The sequence below is a fragment of the Rattus norvegicus genome, chromosome 11 (genome assembly GCF_036323735.1).
Source record: "Rattus norvegicus strain BN/NHsdMcwi chromosome 11, GRCr8, whole genome shotgun sequence".
Classification (NCBI taxonomy): domain Eukaryota; kingdom Metazoa; phylum Chordata; class Mammalia; order Rodentia; family Muridae; genus Rattus; species Rattus norvegicus.
The window spans coordinates 63,998,894-64,021,292 of NC_086029.1; the positions used below are offsets into that span (position 1 = coordinate 63,998,894).

Sequence of the window (22,399 nt, forward strand, 5' to 3'; positions counted from 1 at the left end):
TAGTTTCTCAGGCTTATGTCTTTTTTGTCTTTCCTACTTAAAAAGAAAAAAAGAATCCTTTTGATTCTTCTCTCAATTTCTTACTGTTTTTGAGAATTATAATCAAGAACATCATTAACCGCTACTGTTTCACCTTCTTCTGACAGTTTGGAAATAGACCGATAGGAAATTAAGTCTAGCTTGTTGGATTAAACAGCTGTAAATTATTCACGTGTCCGGTTCACAGTGGGAGGTGCTTCACACCTTTAGATCACACTTTGCTGACCATTCCATTCTCACACGTACTACCTTATTCACTCAGGAAGAGTCCACTCATTGTATTCATCTCCAAGAATGCTAAAATTAAATGTCCTGCTTTATGTCTGACCCTGTGCAGCGGTTGCTGGCTCTATTTCCCCCCATATCCAGGTGGCTCTTGGTTTTCACATCACCTGATATAAGCCACCTTGGCCTGCATATCAGAGTTGGACAGTTTCATTCCCCTTCCACATCAGGGAAAGAATATCTGAATTTAGAGAAATGAAAGAGATGGTGGTTACTCTGAAGCCACCATAGCGTACAAAAATAGATCGTTGCCACAGTTAAGTACTGGGGTTTATATAGCTGTTTGAAAATACTCACATCTAACTTTGGCATGTTAGTAGACAGGCAAACAAATAAGGTCTTGAACCATCATTTAAAAAGCTCAACAGTAGAGGAAGGATTTGTCTAAACTGTTATTCAAAGGAAAATGTAGTGAAATTGCCAATCTAAGGTCATTATACATATTTCTGTGTAAGGAGAATTATTTTTGAAGCACCAAAAAGGATACAGTAACCGAGTAACATGTGGACTGTATAGAAGGAATGAAAGAATGAAGACAGGTCATGCAGGATGGGAGTGAAGGTAAACCACAGACTACGTATACTAGCCACTAGCATGATGCTTGAGATTCTATTTTATCTGTGAGTATTGAATTATCCATGCACACACATATAGCGGACCCTCTGTTTGATTCAACTAGCCTCATAAACAGCCAAGAAACAAAAAACACCTTAGTGTTTGTGCTGCTCTTGTACTGGGTTCTCCTTGTCATTAGTCCCAAATCTAAATATGATAACATTTTATAAGAGATTTGGGCATTCTAGGATTTTAGTGTCTGTAAAAGGTACTGAATACATATGCTTGTGTTTGGAGTAAATGCTTTTTGTATGTAAACTAATTGTATAATGTAATTCTTTCTCAAGTCTTGGAGCCAAAATACATTTTTCTAAAGGCACTGGAAATACTTTACCCTCTGCAATTGATAAAATGCCTAAATGTATGGTTTCCCATGGCTTTTTTTTTTTACTATTAAAAATGTTATCTCATAAAATATTGGGTCCCCAATATGGATTTAATTACCACTCAAGATAGCTTATCCTGAATGATTAATAAACCACACAAGCAGCCGTTTCCTTTGCTCTCTGTATGGCAGTGGTATTTTTGGAAATTGGGCTGCCTGTGCCAAGCTTTCTTTGTAGATGGAATGGTGGGAGTTGTTAAAGAGCCTATCAATTCACAAGAAATCTTTGTTCTTTTATTAAGAGCATGCCAGATAACCAGTTCCATCAGAGTTTTCAATAACTTCTTGTGCCCTTAAAGCAGCCACACGAGTCATATAATTACTTCATTCAGCAGAAATTGTTGCTACAAAAGCCTTAGGAACATTGTTTTGCTTCTTCCTCCTCTCCTTCCCTTCCTTTTTTCTTTCTCACTCCCTCCTTTATTCTCTCCCTTCCCCTACCTACCTCTCACTTCCTTCTGTTTGTTTGTTTGTTTGTTTGTTTGGTTTAATTACAGACAAATGCATACTTATTGAAGAGTTTTTAATCAAAGTGAAAATTTTTATTTTATGAAAATATTTTATTGCTATCTTTAATAAGAGAATCATCTCACTGTCATCTTCAGTGATCTGGTTGAATAACTAGCAGTATACTCATATTTTGATATGAACAGGGTGTGTTAATTAGGAAGAGCATGGTATATACAACTTCAGAGCCAGGGGGATAACTCAGTGAGTAAAGGCACTTGCAAATAAACCCGGTGATCTGAGTTCGATCCCTGAAATCTGTATGTTAGGAGAGAAGTTGTCCCTGATGATACCACTCCCCACCCCCTGCCCTCCACACACACACACACACACACACACACACACACACACACACACACACACACACACGATAGAGGTTTAAAGGGTACAAAATGGCATAGTACCTGAGGTTATTGAAACTAGTCAAAGGAGATAGGTAAGTCTGGCTGTGGTCGAATAAACTCTTCCCTCTCTCTTAAGACCAATGGCGAACACAAATATTTACATTACGATTCATAACAGTAGCAAAATTGCTGTTATGAAATAGCAATGAAAATAATTTTAGGTTTGGTGGTTACAACCTGAGGAACTGTATTAAAAGGATCGCAGCATTAGGAAGGTTGAGAACCTCTGAGTTAGAGGGAGATGTTGATTGACATGGCTAAAAGTGGCATTCCTGGGAGTAGGGAGACATCTGGGTTCTTTAAGAAATTGTACTGGTCCAGGTACAGCTGGCCAACTTTTCAGGCTAAATGAGTGAACGAGGGCCTGACTGGACTACTCTTATCAATGTGTTTCAGTGTCTAAGATGATGTCATACAAGTTTTAAAAGAAAATCCTAGTAGATAGCTTTTGGTTTTGAAGTGAGGACAACCTTAAACATAACTCAAAATTCAGAAGTAAGGAAGATGGATGAGTTTGCCTGCATTATGTTGTTTACAAGGCCCAAGAATAGGATGAATCCTGATGTTTTATGATCCAAGATTGTTTTTAGAGAGTGTTCTGAATTTGATGACATTATAATACAAGGTTGTATTGGTGCAGATTCATGGAGTGAGAGGGGATGTGCGTTTGTGCATAACTGTCAGTATCTCTTCCTAACTCACTCAGTGTTTGATTCCACTGTAGGATTTGAGTTTTACATGCGTATATATGAGTAGCAATCTGTTTCTTACATCAAATGAATGAGAAATTATATAGCAGATAGCAGACATGATAGCATATAAGGAAGTGCTTCGTTTCTCTAGGCTCTAGGATTGGTTGATTGAGATGATGGCATGCCGTTACAACCTACGGGTATGGACACAATGCTTTTATCATCAAGTCATTAAAAAATAATGGGCAATTGGTGGAGTCTAGAGGATATTAACACATTTATAACCTGATCATTTCTTAGCTATTTTAGTCAACTATGAATTTAAAAATTTGTAAAGTCTCAGTGCCCCCTCTTTATTTAAAAAATAAGGTTACGTATATGCTAGATGCAAACATGTGTTTTGTTTGCCCTAGATAATGACAGCTCAATCTGCTTCATGACCCATAATGTGTTCATGCTCCAGGTGTTTGGACACTGCAGTTTTAAGTGTGTATTTCACTGTATGAAATAGATTTGTTTCAAACCTAAACCAAGAAGAATCAAGTGATTCTTAGAAAGCATTTATTTAATATTACAAACACATTTACCTTAGTATAGACTGCCCAATTCCCTTGTAATATGAAATGGCAGCCATGACAGAACATGTGGAGGGCTCCTCTGCTCCCTGGATAGGCAGGTTTCATCAGGCTTGTGATAGAGCCGGGTGACACTATCCTGAATAAACATGAACAGGTGAGTGTAACTGGTAATCCTCTAATATCTTATTTAGGTTTTAAGTTTTGAATTTACTGAGTGGAAAGAAGTAGACTTATTAAGGTAATTTTTCTAAAGCTCAATTTAGCCCATTAAAATGAATACATGATTATGTACTTAGGATTCTCACTGAATCCAGTAAATGTCTGAGCTGATAGATGGTTTAGAAATTTAAATTATAATCCAATGAGAGCTAACTGGGAAAAACAAAGTAATTTTAATTAAACTGACTTTGGTTCATATTCACATATTCTCTGTCTTCTGTCTCCTCCCTCCCGCCCAGGTCACAGTAATGAAAGGCAGTAATAGAAATAAAGATCATTCAGCAGAAGGAGAAGGGGCCGGAAAACGACCAAAACGGAAGTGTCTTCAGTGGCATCCGTTGCTAGCCAAGAAACTTCTGGACTTTTCAGAAGAGGAGGAGGAAGACGAGGAAGAAGAAGATATTGATAAAGTAAGCCTTCTATTCACCATAGAAACCTCAAAGATATTTAGGCATTAATCATTTTCTAGAAAATGTAATAAAAGTTTCACAACTTAGTTCCTGCTTAACTCCTAAATTAACTTTAATTGCTCTTCTAATATTTTAGAGCAGCAGGAGTCCTTTTCTAGCAATTCTGTCCACTCCCCATTTGTGAACTGAGATTCAGATGGGGCTCTTCATAAAGTGCTGGGTGCTCCCCTGCCTCCCAGGTCCTGCTTTGCTTCCAGCCCAGCGCTGCCCCTTGCCATCACGACATTTCTGAGGTGTGCTTAGTCTGACTGCTGTGCCATTTGTGGTATCTGGCTGCACTCACTCTCCCCTCCCTGAACACTTGCCACACTCTCTTTAAAGTCCCCTTCTTCTTGGACACCTACCTCCAAGCACAGTTAGCCCCAGGAGTCAGGGTAACCGTCTTTCCATTATTTCAAGAACTGCCTCCTTGAAGGCCAAACTGTTGTATTTTAAGTTAGGACTTCTTCACAGCACTCGCAGCTGTCTACCCTGTGCTTAGCTGCACACGTGCTTGCTTTTCGGACCCGAGAAGCTCTGTCACAGTAGAGGGTTTGCCCCTTTTGTCCAGGCTTTAGAATCAAGCGTGGCTATTGGCCCATAGCAGATGTAGACTGAGTATACTGAATAGAGGGAGAAAGGCATGTATTTGTCATGAGAAATTTTACAGCTGTATGGTTTTCAGTGTTTTTCAGGCCATTGCCATCAGTCACCTTTCTCTGAACAAACATTTTACAGAACTCATCATGTTCTGAGCAGTGAGCCCATTCCCAAACATGCCCTCTCCCATAATGTCGACAGTAACTTGTTTGTGAGGCGTGTTTCAGTGCCCGTTTAATTTTAAGATAGTTGTGAAAGGGAAGTTTCAAATCATGGCACTCTTCTTTAGGAAATGGCTGACTTTATCCTTCGTTTGACTTTTCTGATTCATTCGCCTTGTTGATTACTTGATCCTTGCAGTTGCCTCCACTTTCCATGACAGTGCTCTCTTCTGTTTATATAGTTTCCTTCACTTCCATTTTTTCTGGTTTCTTTCACTTCATTCCCATTTATTACCCTTGAATATTAATGCCTAAATCTCTATAAACAGTTTTATATCTGTAATCTCAGTCTTTTGGAGGACTTAGTCAAAAGGAGTGAGAGTTTGAGACTAGCTTTGGCTATGAGGTAAATTTTGAGGCTAGCTTTGGCTATGTAGTAAATTTTGTCTCAACAAACTAAACAAAAGTAGCCGTCTCTTAGGCTGGACCTTTAGTCTCTGTCGTCATGGACTTTTATCCTGAACTCTATACTCAGATTTCAGTCTACTGTATCCTCATCTCCATCTCTATCATCTCTATCTTTGTCTCTGTCTTTTTTCTCTATCTCTCTATTCTATCTCTATCTGTCTCTAATCTACCTACCTACCTACCTACCTACCTACCTACCTACCTACCCATCCATCCATCCATCCATCCATCCATCCATCTATCCATCCATCCATCCATCCATCCATCCATGTATACTAGGAATGTTGGTTTGAATGTGCTCAAAACTAACTTTTCTCCTCCAAATCTTGTCTGTTTTCCCTTTATGAGTAAAGGCAACTACAGCATTTCCAGTTAATGCTTACCTTGTTTGATTTTGCTCAAACTTTTTTTTTTAATTTTATTTTTCTTGGATATTTTATGTATTTATATTTCAAATGTTATTTCCTTTTCTTCCTCTTCCATAGCCCCTCCCCCTCCTGCTGCTTCTGTGAGGGTGCTCCCATTCCCACCCACCCACTCCAACCTCAACACCCTGGCATTACCCTACACTGGGGAAATGAGCCTTCACAGGACCAAGAGCTTTTCCTCCTATTGATGCTGGACAATGCCATCCTCTGCTACATACGTGGGTGGAATCATGGGTCCCGCCATGTGTACTCGTTAGTTGGTGATTTAGTCCCTGGGAACTCTGATGGGGTCTGGTTGGTTGATATTGTTGTTCTTCCTGTGGTGTTGCAAACCCCTTCAGCTCCTTCAGTCTTTTCTCTAACTCCTCCATTGGGGTCCCTTGTTTAGTCCAATGGTTAACTGCCACCATCCTCATCTGTATCAGTAGGGCTCTGGCAGAGCCTCTCAGGAGAGACCCATATCTGGCTCTAGTCATCAAGAACTTCTTGGTATCAGTAATAGTGACTGGGTTTGGTGGCTACATATTGGGTGGATCCCCAGGTGGAAGAGTTTCTAGATGACATTTTCTTCACCCTGCTCCACTCTTTGTCCCTATATTTCCTCCCGTGAGTATTTTGTTCTTCCTTCTTCTTGGGCTTCATATGACCTTTAGTCTCAGAATTTTAGGTCATTAATATCCAGTTCATTATCCCAGTGGCAGGTGACCGCCTAGCTACCAATAACCACTTCAAATGCAAATTACCCATCACTATTTGTTCTGCCCTTCATGGGGTTATTTTTCAATTTCAAATCCAGTTAAATACTGACCGCTCTTGATTCTATCTTGAATAATATCTCTGTCCTTATATCATATTCCTCTTTTCTGGATTTCCATTATCTCTTTTCCCTGGACATTGGAAGTTAACTTTTAATTGGCTTCTCAAGGTTCGGTTGCTATGATTTCCTCCCAGAATCCGCGATCTGTGGTATCAGAAGCAGCTCTTTCTTTAAAGTACAAATCTGACACTGCTGTTTACGCATGGCTACATTTATATTAGGGACTTGTCTTGTTACTGCAACACAGCACCTGATAAAAGCCACATGAGGAAATGTGTGTTGTTAGTTCCAGGCATGTAGTCCATCATAGCAAGGAGAGCATAGCAGCAGTGGCAGGAAGGAGGCAGCTGTCAAATGGCATTCCTAGTATGCAGAGAGCAATGGATGCTATTGTCTGTGTTCAGTCTTTCCATGTCACTTAACCTAATCTAGAAAACGCCCCCAGATGTTGTTTCTATGATGATTCTAAATCCAACTCAACAGAGTTGTCATGTTGTGTCAAGGGTATACTCCCCCTCCCACCCCATTCATACGTTAATACTAATTTTTAAAACATGGTAAGTTGGAATAAGCAAGTGATTTATTCTACAGTATTTTTCTTGCTGCCTTGTAAATATTGTGTGAAGGAGCAAGTAGAAATACTGTGGTTCTAGTACTTTCTGGACACTGGTCAGGAGCCGCTTCAGAGCCACAGAACCAGAGCCTAGAGCCTAGCAGTCCTTTATTAACAAGGCCTCCAGAGAGCCTAGTCCAGTTCTGGGTATTAGCTGCCTTCATGAGTAACGCAGACTGATGAGTACCTTGAACCTCCTTGGTTTTCACTGTAGAACAAGACACGAAAAACACAAACTTATGTAATCTGCATTTCTACACATGATTGTGTTGTTTCTGAGAAACATTGCAGAATTATATACTCTAGTCTTAGAGATGCTGCACTCGCGATATTTCCTGAGATCTGTGACCACAGATGTGCTTCATGCAATTTAATCTGGTAGTAATACTGGAAGTGTTACATGGAGGATTTAAAAGAGAGACACTAGACCATTGACCAAAGCTGTACCAAGCCTGAGAATTGCAGATTCAGAAGGGCAATGAGTAGACTTGGTGCTTTATGGAAGTCCTCAAAGACCTTGAATAGTAATCAACAAAACACTTAGGAAAGAAAGGACTCAAAATTAAAGTTGACTGTTTAAGCCTAGGGGAATTTATCCTTATTGTCATAAGATCTTGGAAGATAAGACCAAGGTTTATGTGATTAAAGTTGTACTCTGAAGCTCTTTAAAACAGTTATGTAAAGGGTTCTGTTGATACTTTATACAAGAAGCTCTACCTCTGGCATCTGCAAAAGCTTGAATGTTCTGTATTTGCTCCTTATCATGTATGCTTTCATGGTAAACATTCCTTCCCATGTTATGAGCTATAAGGCATTACTTTTTAATGAGTAGAAAGAGTGAATATACATGTGTTTTCATGTGGATATCATTAATCTTTAGACTCATAAACCACAAAGTTATTTTTTGTTCACTCTGAGGAATTGGTTAAATGTTAATACCAGATAATGAGTTGGCCTCTGCAGTTATAAAGGTAAATAAGAGAATTTTGTTCTTAAAGGCTCACTGTTTAGTGAGAGAGGAAAAGGTAAGTAATTATAAAACAATGTAATATATGCTGTAATACAGATATGAAGAGGTTGCCATGGAAACTAAACATTGCTTAAGTTAGTTACCAACCACCAAGAGTAATGAATGATTTTTTTAAATTACTTTTTCAGTTTGTTAGATGTTTAAATGGAGCTATGAAAAAAAATAAAATTTGAAAATCAAAACTGGTTATTAAATCAAAATAGTTGGAGCTGTGTTAATCACATGGCTTTTGCTTTGGTTGGTGGTAGGTTCAACTTGTTGAGGCGGATGGCCTAGAGCAAGATGTTGGTGAGACTGAAGATGATGAGTCACCAGAGCAGCGAGCCCGGAGACCAATGAATGCGTTTCTTTTATTTTGCAAGCGCCATCGATCCCTTGTCCGACAGGAACACCCAAGGCTTGATAACCGAGGTGCTACCAAGATACTAGCTGACTGGTGGGCTGTTCTTGATCCAAAGGAAAAGCAGAAATATACAGACATGGCCAAGGAGGTAAGTTATAAGGACAAGGTATGGTAGTAATCATGGAAACCAGTTATGTAAAACTTAGGCAACAAATACGCAGTGGCCATAGTTAATGGTGTCATCTTCTGTTGTCATCAAATGCAGAGATTTTTCTTCCATATCACAGGAATATATTAAATTGATCACAGAATGGTAAAGTTCTGATGCTAAATAACATGTGTGCATGTACGAGTGTGATAATTTTGAGTCTCAGCTTTTCTTAAAAAAATTAGTACAATGAGAAAATTGGACAACGGTTTTAGTAAACACAGTTGGTAAGAGACATGCTGCGCCTTGTTTCTGTACTGTAGCATGAAGATATTAAACCCATACATGAATGAATGGCAGTAAAACAGGATGTGCTGTGATGTTTGAGCAGTTGTAGTTGGTGGGAAACATTCCCACATGGGAAGGTGGCATATGAATTCCTTAATGATAGCAAAAACTAAGTATCTTCAGGAAGTCTGTATTTGATTTGTTTTTACAGTAGTCTGGAATTAATATGAGATCTCTGTACATTAAGTATGAGTGGACTTAGTTCTAAGTAAAGAATAAGTAGTGTCATTGTAGTTAAGTCTGAAAGGAAGAATTCTAACATTATTTACTTAGAGTTTCAACTTGCAAAAAAACTTGATTCATAAAAAATCCCTGCTACTCCATTAACTTCTATGGGGAAAAAAACGAGCCAGTGGGGGATAAAATAATGTAATTTCAAGATATTTTTTATTAGACATCTCAGTTGTGGTTTTATTGAGTTGTTTAATAAGGAAACCTGCAACATAATAAAATTTTCTTTTAAAACATTCAGGGAAATTTGAATCCAGAGTAAATGACTAGTGTTGCTGTGTAATTAATAACTACACAAGGCTTTAGGAATTTACTAATTGTTAAAGATAGAATTTTAACTATACTGGATATCTATAAAATTTAAAATCAATTACAGCAACCTACGTGATTTTTTTAAACATTTCAATAGGTTTCCACAAGCATAAAATAATTAACAGTAAACCTTTCTCATTAAATAGGTTTACCTCCTTTCATGCTCATGCTTTATATGATAGAGTAAACAATTATCTGAGACCACATGGAGAGCAGCATACACTTCCTATAATTAAACACTTGAGTTTGATTTTGGATAACATGCAGCATATTGCCAATATAGTATTTGCCTTTTCTTAAATACAGCTAATTTACAAACCCAATAGGTGGCCACTTTTTAAAGGAGGAACTATTATTTTTGCACAGGAAATCCCTTATTAATTACTTAATTAGCTTCACAATATTTGCCATTGTGGTGCTATGATGAAATCTGTTTAGGTAGCCCCCTGCAGCCTACAAGTGGAAACCAGAATGTCCCACATTGCATCTTGCTTTGTTTATAGTTACTCATATAAAATATTTTCTCATTTATACTGCAAAGTCTAATCGATTCTGCTACTTCCCACATTATCAGGCAATTGGTCTCTGGTGGTTCTTTCTTTCAGCTTATTTACCAAGTGTTTCACAGTTCCATTAACGTACATGTAACTTGGCGAAGCCTTTATCATTAACATGGTAGCCTTAATTGGAATGCTGATGCCTAACAAGTCTCAGTATTCCAGATTTTATGGTGGATGCCAGTGATACAAGCTCAGACACAAAGAAGGCCTCTGGTCTTCATGACCAAGTCCTTTTGAAAACTACTTCGTGTGTAACTGTTCAACTTTGAATCCTCAATTGTGAATGTTTTACTAAATCCACGCATTTTTCAGCACAGGGCATGGATGTTGTACATCAGTTACCATTTGTATCCTTGCCTTTATTAGAGAGATTAGTCTGCTTTACCCACAGGAACACAGCCTAGAATGTCCTTAGCCCTTTTGTTATTGTGCGAACATCATGGTTAATTTACCCAACTGAGACCGTTTTTTTTTTTTTTTTTTAATAGATATAGAGCAAGGCGATGTAATCGTATGAGACCACCATTGTGGTGTTTTGTTAACTAAAATATTATTGTGATGTGTACTTTTCTCATTCTGATTTTAAAAGAAGCATTTCTTTAAAAGAGTGAGTAGCAGTATGTACTCCCTCTCTCCCCTCCCTCTTTCCTCCCTTCCCTCTCCCTCTCTCCCCTTTCTTCCTTCCTTCCTTTCTTTTTCTGCTATTCATGAAATTTCCTTGACTCTTCCCTTTTCTCACAGTTGGCAATGAACTGCCTATTCTAAAATTTGTTGCCCTTCTCTATGCATAGTACTAATTGGTATTAAAAACTGGTTGAAAAATTTTCTCTTTGCTTCTTTTGTAATCAAAAAGGTTAAAGAGTTTAAAGAAAATTATTAAACCAAGTGAACAATTTTTGGAAAATATAAGCATTTCATAAAAAGATTAGTGGACCTGTGAGTTATACATCAGAATTCTTAGTGCATTAGAGAATGGATCTTCACTAAGTCTTTTTTTTCCCCTTACCCAAACCCCCATCAAGTGGGTTATCCTCCATCAAGTCACAAGGTTAATTTTTATCACATTTATGTAGTTGTGTGTGTGCACAAGTGTGCATGTTTGCATATGCACATGGATGGAGATCAGAGGACAGACAGCATTGCCTATGTGGGTTCTAGTGATAAATGCCAGACTTTCAGGCTAGCATCATTAACCACTGAGCCATGTGGTCAGCACAGTTAAAAATGTTAACGAAATTATAATTTTTTATTGTTTAAGAGAAGTGCAAACTAAGGAAATGGCTTTTCTCTTAATTACCTAAATTGAGGGCCGCTGCATCCTAAACATATTCGTATTGGAAAGGAACTACTATTGTCACATTAACTTTCCTCTTACATAACTTGCCATAGCCAGTTCCACTGCTTTCCTTTTTGGTATGTGTCTTTTCTACAAAACCAATAGTACAGTAATTTTTCAAGTATGGAATTACTGTTGACTAGCTTTGTCATTAAAGTTTTTCATTTAATATATAACTTGAAATACTTTTCTCCCAAAACATTTTTTTATCAAAACCATAAACCTAATTCACTGTTTTGTCACGTGAAATGGTGCTTTGTTTCTGTTTTGAACATTTCACAAGAATAACTCACACCAAAGTAGTACACTGCATCCCACTGTCCTGCTGATGAGCTTACTCTGCATCCCACTGTCCTGCTGATGAGCTTACACTGCATCCCACTGTCCTGCTGATGAGCTTACACTGCATCCCACTGTCCTGCTGATGAGTGTACACTGCATCCCACTGTCCTGCTGATGAGCGTACACTGCATCCCACTGTCCTGCTGATGAGTGTACACTGCATCCCACTGTCCTGCTGATGAGTGTACACTGCATCCCACTGTCCTGCTGATGAGTGTACACTGCATCCCACTGTCCTGCTGATGAGTGTACACTGCATCCCACTGTCCTGCTGATGAGCTTACACGGCATCCCACTGTCCTGCTGATGAGTTTACACTGCATCCCACTGTCCTTCTGATGAGTGTACACTGCATCCCACTGTCCTGCTGATGAGTTTACACTGCATCCCACTGTCCTGCTGATGAGTTTACACTGCATCCCACTGTCCTGCTGATGAGTGTACACTGCATCCCACTGTCCTGCTGATGAGTGTACACTGCATCCCACTGTCCTGCTGATGAGTGTACACTGCATCCCACTGTCCTGCTGATGAGTGTACACTGCATCCCACTGTCCTGCTGATGAGTGTACACTGCATCCCACTGTCCTGCTGATGAGTGTACACTGCATCCCACTGTCCTGCTGATGAGTGTACACTGCATCCCACTGTCCTGCTGATGAGTGTACACTGCATCCCACTGTCCTGCTGATGAGTGTACACTGCATCCCACTGTCCTGCTGATGAGTGTACACTGCATCCCACTGTCCTGCTGATGAGTGTACACTGCATCCCACTGTCCTGCTGATGAGTGTACACTGCATCCCACTGTCCTGCTGATGAGCTTACACTGCATCCCACTGTCCTGCTGATGAGTGTACACTGCATCCCACTGTCCTGTTGATGAGTTTACACTGCATCCCACTGTCCTGCTGATGAGTGTACACTGCATCCCACTGTCCTGCTGATGAGTTTACACGGCATCCCACTGTCCTGCTGATGAGCTTACACGGCATCCCACTGTCCTGCTGATGAGTTTACACTGCATCCCACTGTCCTTCTGATGAGTGTACACTGCATCCCACTGTCCTGCTGATGAGTTTACACTGCATCCTACTGTCCTGTTGATGAGTTTACACTGCATCCCACTGTCCTGCTGATGAGTGTACACTGCATCCCACTGTCCTTCTGATGAGTGTACACTGCATCCCACTGTCCTGCTGATGAGTTTACACTGCATCCCACTGTCCTGCTGATGAGTGTACACTGCATCCCACTGTCCTTCTGATGAGCTTACACGGCATCCCACTGTCCTGCTGATGAGTGTACACTGCATCCCACTGTCCTGCTGATGAGTGTACACTGCATCCCACTGTCCTGCTGATGAGTGTACACTGCATCCCACTGTCCTGCTGATAAGTGTACACTGCATCCCACTGTCCTGCTGATGAGCTTACTCTGCATCCTACTGTCCTTCTGATGAGTTTACACTGCATCCCACTGTCCTGCTGATGAGCTTACACTGCATCCCACTGTCCTTCTGATGAGTGTACACTGCATCCCACTGTCCTTCTGATGAGTGTACACTGCATCCCACTGTCCTGCTGATGAGTGTACACTGCATCCCACTGTCCTTCTGATGAGTGTACACTGCATCCCACTGTCCTTCTGATGAGTGTACACTGCATCCCACTGTCCTGCTGATGAGCTTACTCTGCATCCCACTGTCCTGTTGATGAGTTTACACTGCATCCTACTGTCCTGCTGATGAGCTTACACTGCATCCCACTGTCCTGCTGATGAGTTTACACTGCATCCCACTGTCCTGCTGATGAGTGTACACTGCATCCCACTGTCCTTCTGATGAGCTTACACGGCATCCCACTGTCCTGCTGATGAGTGTACACTGCATCCCACTGTCCTGCTGATGAGTGTACACTGCATCCCACTGTCCTGCTGATGAGTGTACACTGCATCCCACTGTCCTGCTGATAAGTGTACACTGCATCCCACTGTCCTGCTGATGAGCTTACTCTGCATCCTACTGTCCTTCTGATGAGTTTACACTGCATCCCACTGTCCTGCTGATGAGCTTACACTGCATCCCACTGTCCTTCTGATGAGTGTACACTGCATCCCACTGTCCTTCTGATGAGTGTACACTGCATCCCACTGTCCTGCTGATGAGTGTACACTGCATCCCACTGTCCTTCTGATGAGTGTACACTGCATCCCACTGTCCTTCTGATGAGTGTACACTGCATCCCACTGTCCTGCTGATGAGCTTACTCTGCATCCCACTGTCCTGTTGATGAGTTTACACTGCATCCTACTGTCCTGCTGATGAGCTTACACTGCATCCCACTGTCCTGCTGATGAGTTTACACTGCATCCCACTGTCCTTCTGATGAGTGTACACTGCATCCCACTGTCCTGCTGATGAGCTTACACTGCATCCCACTGTCCTGCTGATGAGTGTACACTGCATCCCACTGTCCTGCTGATGAGCTTACTCTGCATCCCACTGTCCTGCTGATGAGCTTACATGGCATCCCACTGTCCTGCTGATGAGTGTACACTGCATCCCACTGTCCTGCTGATGAGCTTACACTGCATCCCACTGTCCTGCTGATGAGTGTACACTGCCTCCCACTGTCCTGCTGATAAGCTTACACTGCATCCCACTGTCCTGCTGATGAGCTTACACTGCATCCCACTGTCCTGCTGATGAGTGTACACTGCATCCCACTGTCCTGCTGATGAGCTTACACTGCATCCCACTGTCCTGCTGATGAATTTACACTGCATCCCACTGTCCTGCTGATGAGTGTACACTGCATCCCACTGTCCTGCTGATGAGTGTACACTGCATCCCACTGTCCTTCTGATGAGTTTACACTGCATCACTGAGTTTAGGCTTCTGCGAAGGAAAAGTTTTCTAACTGAGGATGTACAGATTAGTACCACTTCTCCCCTGCATTTTGACCTGGGTATATGTTGAAATTTGTGCCTGCTGATGAGGAAAAAGAAAACTCTAACAACTATAATAAGGGTTCCTTCAACTCCTCATAGTGAATATGATCATAAGATAAAATGTGTGTTACAGCTCGTTTAGATAATTTTCTCTACAATCTCTTTACTGGTCTCGTAGAATGTTTTTTTCAAGAATCATAGTGGGGTTGCCATTTTTCACTCTATGTAGGTCTAAGCTGTATTAATAATTTGAAACACTAATGGACATTGAGATAGGACCCCACACCCAATTAAAATTAAATAAGTGGAGAAAACCTTTCATTAATATTAAAATGCTTTGTAGTTCAAATTTCCACTTATGTAATGATCTGAAAAGCATTTACTGTGTGAGACCGCATTTTAAAGCATTAACAGAATAGATTATTGTCTTTTGTTATATAATAATGTCATTGTCAGATATAAAGGAAGTAAAATACTGTGACAGAGGGTATGCATTTAGTGACAGTACTGAATAACAAAAGAAGCAGCAATTAGATTGCTGCTTTTTTTATTTTTGCTAACAAAATACAATAATGGTTAGGGCTAAAACGAGAGTCAGCATTACCGAATGCCTCTATGAGTAAGGAACCATTTGTAAAGCAATATGAAGTTAGATTATTTAATCAGCTGGAAATTCGCAGGAAAGAAAGTTGAGGGTCATGAGGTGAATTTTTATTTTTATATAATTTTAAAAATCGGTATTTTAGCTAAAGTCTAGTTATTTTTGAGAGTTTTTCATCAAAATCTTAGGATCAATAGTCTGTGATTGATGTTCTTGGAGGATAAATGAGCTTCCCATTCACCTCTAGCTTGAGCAGCAGTGGATGTCTGGATAGATGGGGCCTATCTCTTGAGCCCTTTCATTCCTGTGATGATGGATTCTGTCCACACGGTTGACCTACATGGTAGTTATTACATTTAGCGATTTGCTCCAGACTGTATACTAAGTCTTCCAGCATCACTCCTTTCCCTGCCTCCACTGTAATTTCTTTCCTGGTAACCTTGTCATAACAAATGATTAAGCCTTTCTGTTGTCTCTTGTAGCTGAATCAGATCAAATGATTGATGAGCTACCAAGTTCCAAGGACATAGAGGGCGTCATTACACTCTGATGCTGCTCTTGCCTCTGACCTTTCTTGCTGCCCATACCATAGGTTGTGTTGGCTTAATGTTTTTTATATGAATTTACGTGTTATTGTTCTTGGTCATTCACATTTTAAGCTCCTCTAATCAGTATATAACTTGACTAGGACTCTAATGTTTTATTTCACTGGTAAAGTGCTTACCTAGCATATCTAAGATGTTGTTTTCTAATCTTCAGCAACAAATGAAAACTAAAGTATAAAAATGTTGTGTGTATTGAACATTACATTGAGTTTAAGAATCTACACAATATCCATGTGATATAATTACAGAGTATTGTCCCTCGTAATAAAGTGTCAGTTATCATTTTCTACAGCACCCCTCATATGCCAGGCCTTTCTCTTGCACACTTGTTATCTACTCAGAGGAAACTTGCTGCATTATAGATCCATTGCAAAACCAGTTTTCATGCTTGAGTCAGAGCAGGGACTGTAGACCATGTGTAGACATAAATATTTGTGTGGTTAATTGTGGCTTGTGAACAATATGAAAGGAGGGACTCTGCCTTGATTCATGCTTTCTGTCTCCAATGTCTAAAAAGCGTCCATCTTCTGGTCAGTGCTCACCAGGTCTACAGTGAAGGTGCATAGCATAGAGATGAGAGTAAGAAACCATATGGGTGATTGTGAGAGCCTTATGTTATCGTCAGCACTGTCACAAATTAATGTAAGCTGACCTAACATCATCAATGGATGATTCACTGATCAGGATGACAGTGTAATTTCCATCACACTTGTTTTTCACTGAACAGATCACTACGTGACTTGTAGCAATGTGTTACTAGTGAAGAATGTATCCAAAAATTGAATGAGAGGAGAAGGGCCCTGTCAAGAAGCAAGACGTTCAAATATTAATGATATCCAGCCTCTTCCACAGCTGGGGCTTTCTGCTTAGAAAATTTTAACTACCAAAAAAGAGATCATTTTATTTCTCAAAAATTTATTAATAAATTTGTTTGAAAGTCTTGGGTCACTTCAGATGACTGTTCATCTAATACACTTACCCCATGTGCCTTTTACTGAAGCACAATACGGTGCATATGTCTGCTATTTGCTTTTCACCACTGCCTGCCATTCATCACTTTCTACCTTTAGTCAGCAGGCAAGGTTATTCCTAGGCCTCAGTTTAATATGTAAATTCCCCATTCATAAGAATGTACTGTGGTAGTGTCTTCCAAATTCATTCTGCCATACTGTTGTAAATTTGTTTGGCTCTGGCCTTGTGTCTCATTTTACTTATTTATTCTTAAGAATAGAACTAGACACTCGGGCTGGGGATTTAGCTCAGTGGTAGAGCGCTTACCTAGGAAGCGCAAGGCCCTGGGTTCGGTCCCCAGCTCCGAAAAAAAAAAAAAAAAAGAACCAAAAAAAAAAAAAAAGAACTAGACACTCAAAGAGATGGCTCAGTGGTTAAGAGTCCCTGCTGTCTTCTAGTGGACGACCAGAGTTCAATTCCCAGTAGTCATCATATTGGGCTGCTTACAACTGTCTGTAACTGCAGGTTCTTCATGCCTGTGGTAGGGCAGTATGCAAATACCCATCCATAGACACATATTCATATAATTCAAATAAAATAAACACCTATGTATCAGGTGAATTTATATCTTGCATATAAAATAATGTCAGAAAGGGAATTAAGATAGCATGGGTATAAATACTGTTCATTGTCTATTAATACTATATTATTACCTATATTATAGCACTTATTAAATAAATTATAGTGAAACCTATGCCTTCTCTTAAAAGGCTATCTTTCACCTCTTGCTGAAAGATATTTAGAGCTTATATTGAACACCATTACCATTTTAGAAGGCTAGCTTGTGAGATCAAAAGAATCGTGTTAGCTGGTAATGGGGATGTTTGCCTGCCTCTTAGGAAACTGAAGCAGAGAACTGTGAATTCAAAACCAGACTAAACAATCAAACTCTCCTAAAACAATATGTTAATAAAACAGTCCAATAGTAAGAGTTGAAGAATACATGGGATATAATACATTTTCTTTTTATTATTTGTTTGTTTTTGTTTCTTTGTTTTTTAATTAGTATAGCTGTGGGAGTGTATAATGGATATCTGGAAAGAGTTAGTGGAGTTAGGAAAAAGGATAAAAGAGGAAGCCACAGAAAAAAGGATGGGAAATGTTGTTAGTAAAGATTGAAACTTGCAAGTAAGGCATAGAACTTGTGTATATGTATTGCTGCATGACACATCATAACTTGTTCCTATGTGGCGTCCTTTGTGCTCATTAAAACTATTGACAGATATGTTACACAACATAGATGGCGGGATTGCAGTTCATGCCCAAGGGTAGCTAAGCAGAGTTACATCTCGATGCCAGCTTATCATACTATATTCACTGTTCTTCTACTTTGCCCTATGTCTAAAAATAACCAAAAAGTTGGTCAGCTAGTCTGCCTTGGTCCCTTTCTACTTGATCTTGGTTCCTTTATCTCATGCTTGAGAATTTTACTGTGTTTACATTTGCCTTACAAGAACACTGAGACAGATTTAATTTTGTAAAACTATGCTTAGCAGATTAAGTCAGCCAGTGGGCAGAATCTGGTTGCTGGTCCTAGCATTAACCCATGATCCGAAATGCCTACTGATGTGTCCTTTGAAATAGGTGCTGTGGTTAGAGATGACTTAATGGGTAGTTAAGAGCACTGGCTTTTCTTTCACAGAATGGGGGTCCAATTCCCAGGATCCATATGGAAGCTCACAGCCTCTATAGCTTCAGTTCCAGGGTATCCAGGGCTCTCTTCTGACCTTCATAGGTGGCATGCAAGTAGTACACAAACATACATGCAGACAAATGCCCATATGCATAAACAGAGTTTAACACGCACAGACACCACCCCATACACATAAATTTTTAATGCTTTAAAAGAAGAAACAGATGCAGTGCATACCATTGACAGTGACTCCAAGCATAGCTGCTCTGTTCTGTCTTTTAAGCCCTCAGATTACACTGCTCTGCTCTATGCTTACTGCCTGCTGTCTGCTGTGGAAGGGCCAGAGTTCTAGCCTAGCCCTTTCCATCCTCAGAGCCTTTTTTCCTAATACAAAATCCCTCAAAGTCAGGCAAGTTGTTAAAAATGACAAAAAGAGTAGAACATCCAAAGTGTCTGGTCCTTGTATTGTCATCCCACAAGTGAGATAACTCCGCCTTGTTTCTGTGCTTGGTGCTGTCATCTTCTGTAAGGAAAGCTACTGAAGTCAGGGAATGTGGTTTTGCCTCAACCATTTTCTGAATGGTGGGAAGGGTGAATGCTGCTGAACTTCTTAGTCTGGATGTTAATCAAGCCTGCTGCTCATTTATTTATAGTATAAAGATGCATTTATGAAAGCAAATCCTGGCTACAGATGGTGCCCTACCACAAACAAGCCCGTGAAGTCGCCAACACCCACTGTCAATCCACGGAAGAAACTCTGGGCCTTCCCATCTGACTCCTCAAGAGACTTGCCAACCGCTAAGAAGGCAAAGACAGAAGAAGTTCCTCAGCTTAACTTTGGAATGGCAGGTGAGGTTACACAATTTGCACCTGTTGTTAAAGGACAAAACAATACATCGAGCATTTTTAAACAAATTATATAAGTTTGAGGAGACTACTTGTCTGTGGCAGTTGCAAATAGATAGCATATCATGAGGTATTATGATGTGAGTTCCTGCCAGTGACAGTATGGAAATGTCAACAATAATTTGGCGCTTGTCAGGACCTTAGGGAATTTTGTATTAACAAAATAGAGTCTATCCTCTCTGTCACCCAGCCCTTGGCCCAGTAGTAAGCAGAGTAAGCTCTGGCGTGATGGGAATTTAAAAGCTACGATTATGTAGGTTATCTAAGTTTCTGATACACCAAAGGCAAGCATGTGAGCAAATCCATCCAAATCTGAGAATGGATCAATGAATGTGTCTTAAAGAGAATCCCCACCCTACTCTGCCTCCCATCTCCATTAATGTCGGCTCTGAGCAAACTTAAAATTCCAGATGGTGCCATTTGCTGTGTTACTCTTTGGGTGGTAAGGAATGGTAATGCATTTATGACCGTGAAATAAGACTTACATTCTCCCCCAAAAGGCTGGACCTTCCCTCCTCTTCACTGTAATCAAAAGGATTTTTCCAGGGAGAAGTTGGGAGGTTGAATAAGGTAAAATCTGGGGAGTTCATGCTGAGCCAGAGTTCCTACACCATGTTACAAACAAGCAAATACTTTTCAAAGTCATAAACTGTTTACAATATAGAAAGGTTAGTAGGAATGCAGTTAAGCCATAGTGTGAATTCTTTTAAGTGGTCAGTAGGTCAGTAAGCCTTCATAGTTGAGTTTGAGCTCATGTGAAAACTATGTGTGTTGGTGTATAAATGCCAGAAAAATGAAACTTGACACAGGGAAGTATCCTTTGGAAACAAAGGTCTTCAGGTTGAGAGCACTGTCTGTAGCATAACTCCAGAACAGCTCCCAGTGTCTGTCCCAAAATGGGCCTGCTCCTGTCTTAGCGGTCACTTGTACAGTTTTAGCTTCTGACTATTTGTTACTAGTCTCTGTGAATCTGGACTTTCCTTACTGCGATGTAAAGAGCATCACCTCGGACTAAGAGAGGGTTACTGACATCTAAACTGAGTCTCCTGACATTTAGCATCTGTTGCTCTTCTCTCAGCTCTAAATCTAGTTAGTGTGGGCAGAGGTTTGTTCTGTTTTGTTTTGTTTTTAGGGTTTTGTTTTAAATACAATTGTTTGTCACAAACTAGACAATAATTATATGTAAATTATAGGAAGTTTGTCTTTTAGTAACAATGTTTCTGACCTTAATTATCTGCCTTTTCACTTACAAAGTAGAACTAAAATCCAGACTTAAATATATAGGTCGGCTTTTAAAAAACAGTATTCTATGATGCAACATAGAGGAAAGAAATCCCCCCTTGGTGGCATTTGCCTCAGTAACAGTGGCCTGATATGTCGTATGTTTGGACTTGGTGACCAGAGCTCACTCTTAGCTTGTGTACAGCATCACTGCTTTGAATTTCATCTTATTTCCCTTTCCAACAAGACGAAAGCAGCTAAATTACCTTTGACTAAAAACTGGTGTGGAGCTCTCGGAACCTAGCAAATACAAAGGAAATTGTGAAGCCAGTTTAACACGGAATCTATTTTGTTTTATTCTTATTTATTTGCTCCTGAGTCATTGGCCCCCCACATTTTGGAATTTATAATAACTTGACTTTGTCAAATATCTGATTTCCAAGGAAGGGAAAAATGTGTAGAATTTGATCTATTAACAATCCTACTCAATAAAGGCAAAATGTGCTAATTATGTGAGTATATTTTTGATAGTTCTAAGTAGCACTATAAGTGGTAGTTTCTTGGCTTACTCTTTAGGATGAATAGCAAATGTCTTACACACTCATATTTGGTTTATAACTTCAATTATCATGTCATTGTATTTGAACTGCACATTGGTATCTTTTGAATGCTGTCACCCAGCCCTAGTTCCCAGGATGATGGATGACGCTGTAAGAGTGCTTCCCTCTCAAGCCCCCTACACTCCTACTTTTTGTTACATTCATTTCCCCCTTGACTTTCACTTTTAAATAAACTTAAGTACATATTTTATCATGAAAAATAGTTCTTAAGCTTAATGCGTAATTAAACGGAGTCTGTTAAGCACAGCAGAACTTTGTTTCACTGAATTAGGCAGGATTTGTGTTCTCTGTGTGTGTTCTGCATGGGATAGTGTTGCACTTTTTAAACTCAGGATTATTTAGTGACATATTTTTTCTCTTTGACTACCTCATAGCCTCTTTTTTTTTTAACTTAAGCAGTCTTTAATAAAAACTGTGCATGACATTTCTACTCCTGCATCTTCTCCATCGTTTCTTCCTTGTATTTGCCCTTCTCCTTTCCTACTTGCCGGGACTTGGCTTTCCTCTCCAGGATCTTCTTGCGGTCCTTGTCCAGCTTTAGCCTGGTGATAACCACCTTGCTGGGGTGGATACCCACATGGACAGTTGTGCCGTTAGCCTTCTCTCGCTGGACTCGCTCAATGTAGATGACGTATTTCTTCCTGTACACTTGGACCACTTTGCCAATCTGCTGGCCTTTGTAGTGTCCTCGAACAACCTGAACTTCGTCGTCCTTTCGAATGGGCATAGACCGAACATTCTACTTCTGTCTCAGTTCTTTGGAAAGCGGAGAAGACATGATCTTCCTCCGAATGTGAGATGGTGCATTGAAATGCCGTTTGCGGTTCTTGCTTTGGTCAGAAGTCACGAAGGGATTGAACTTCATTTTGGCGGCTGCAATCCAGCCTCCTATTTTTTCATCTTTTATTCTTTTCTCCCCCCTCCTTTTTCTTCCTGTAGT

The 22,399-nt window shown here is 40.0% G+C and overlaps 1 protein-coding gene and 1 pseudogene across 43 annotated transcripts in view; one reads left to right on the plus strand and one right to left on the minus strand.

Annotated features, from left to right (window-relative positions):
- Window positions 1-22,399, plus strand: part of Bbx (BBX high mobility group box domain containing) — a 247,667-nt gene that overhangs the window by 148,860 nt on the left and 76,408 nt on the right. For 32 of the 43 annotated variants that reach the window (XM_039088363.2, XM_063270545.1, XM_063270541.1 and 29 more), the window contains 3 exons: window positions 3,964-4,134; window positions 8,539-8,781; window positions 19,366-19,561. In XM_039088363.2, coding sequence (XP_038944291.1) covers window positions 3,973-4,134; window positions 8,539-8,781; window positions 19,366-19,561 — 601 coding nt within the window. In that variant the 5' untranslated portion in view covers window positions 3,964-3,972. The remainder of the gene's footprint in view (window positions 1-3,963; window positions 4,135-8,538; window positions 8,782-19,365; window positions 19,562-22,399) is intronic. The other 11 variants (XM_063270552.1, XM_063270558.1, XM_039088366.2 and 8 more) reach the window with 1 other exon arrangement.
- Rpl26-ps9 (ribosomal protein L26, pseudogene 9) lies at window positions 21,849-22,344 on the minus strand (annotated as a pseudogene).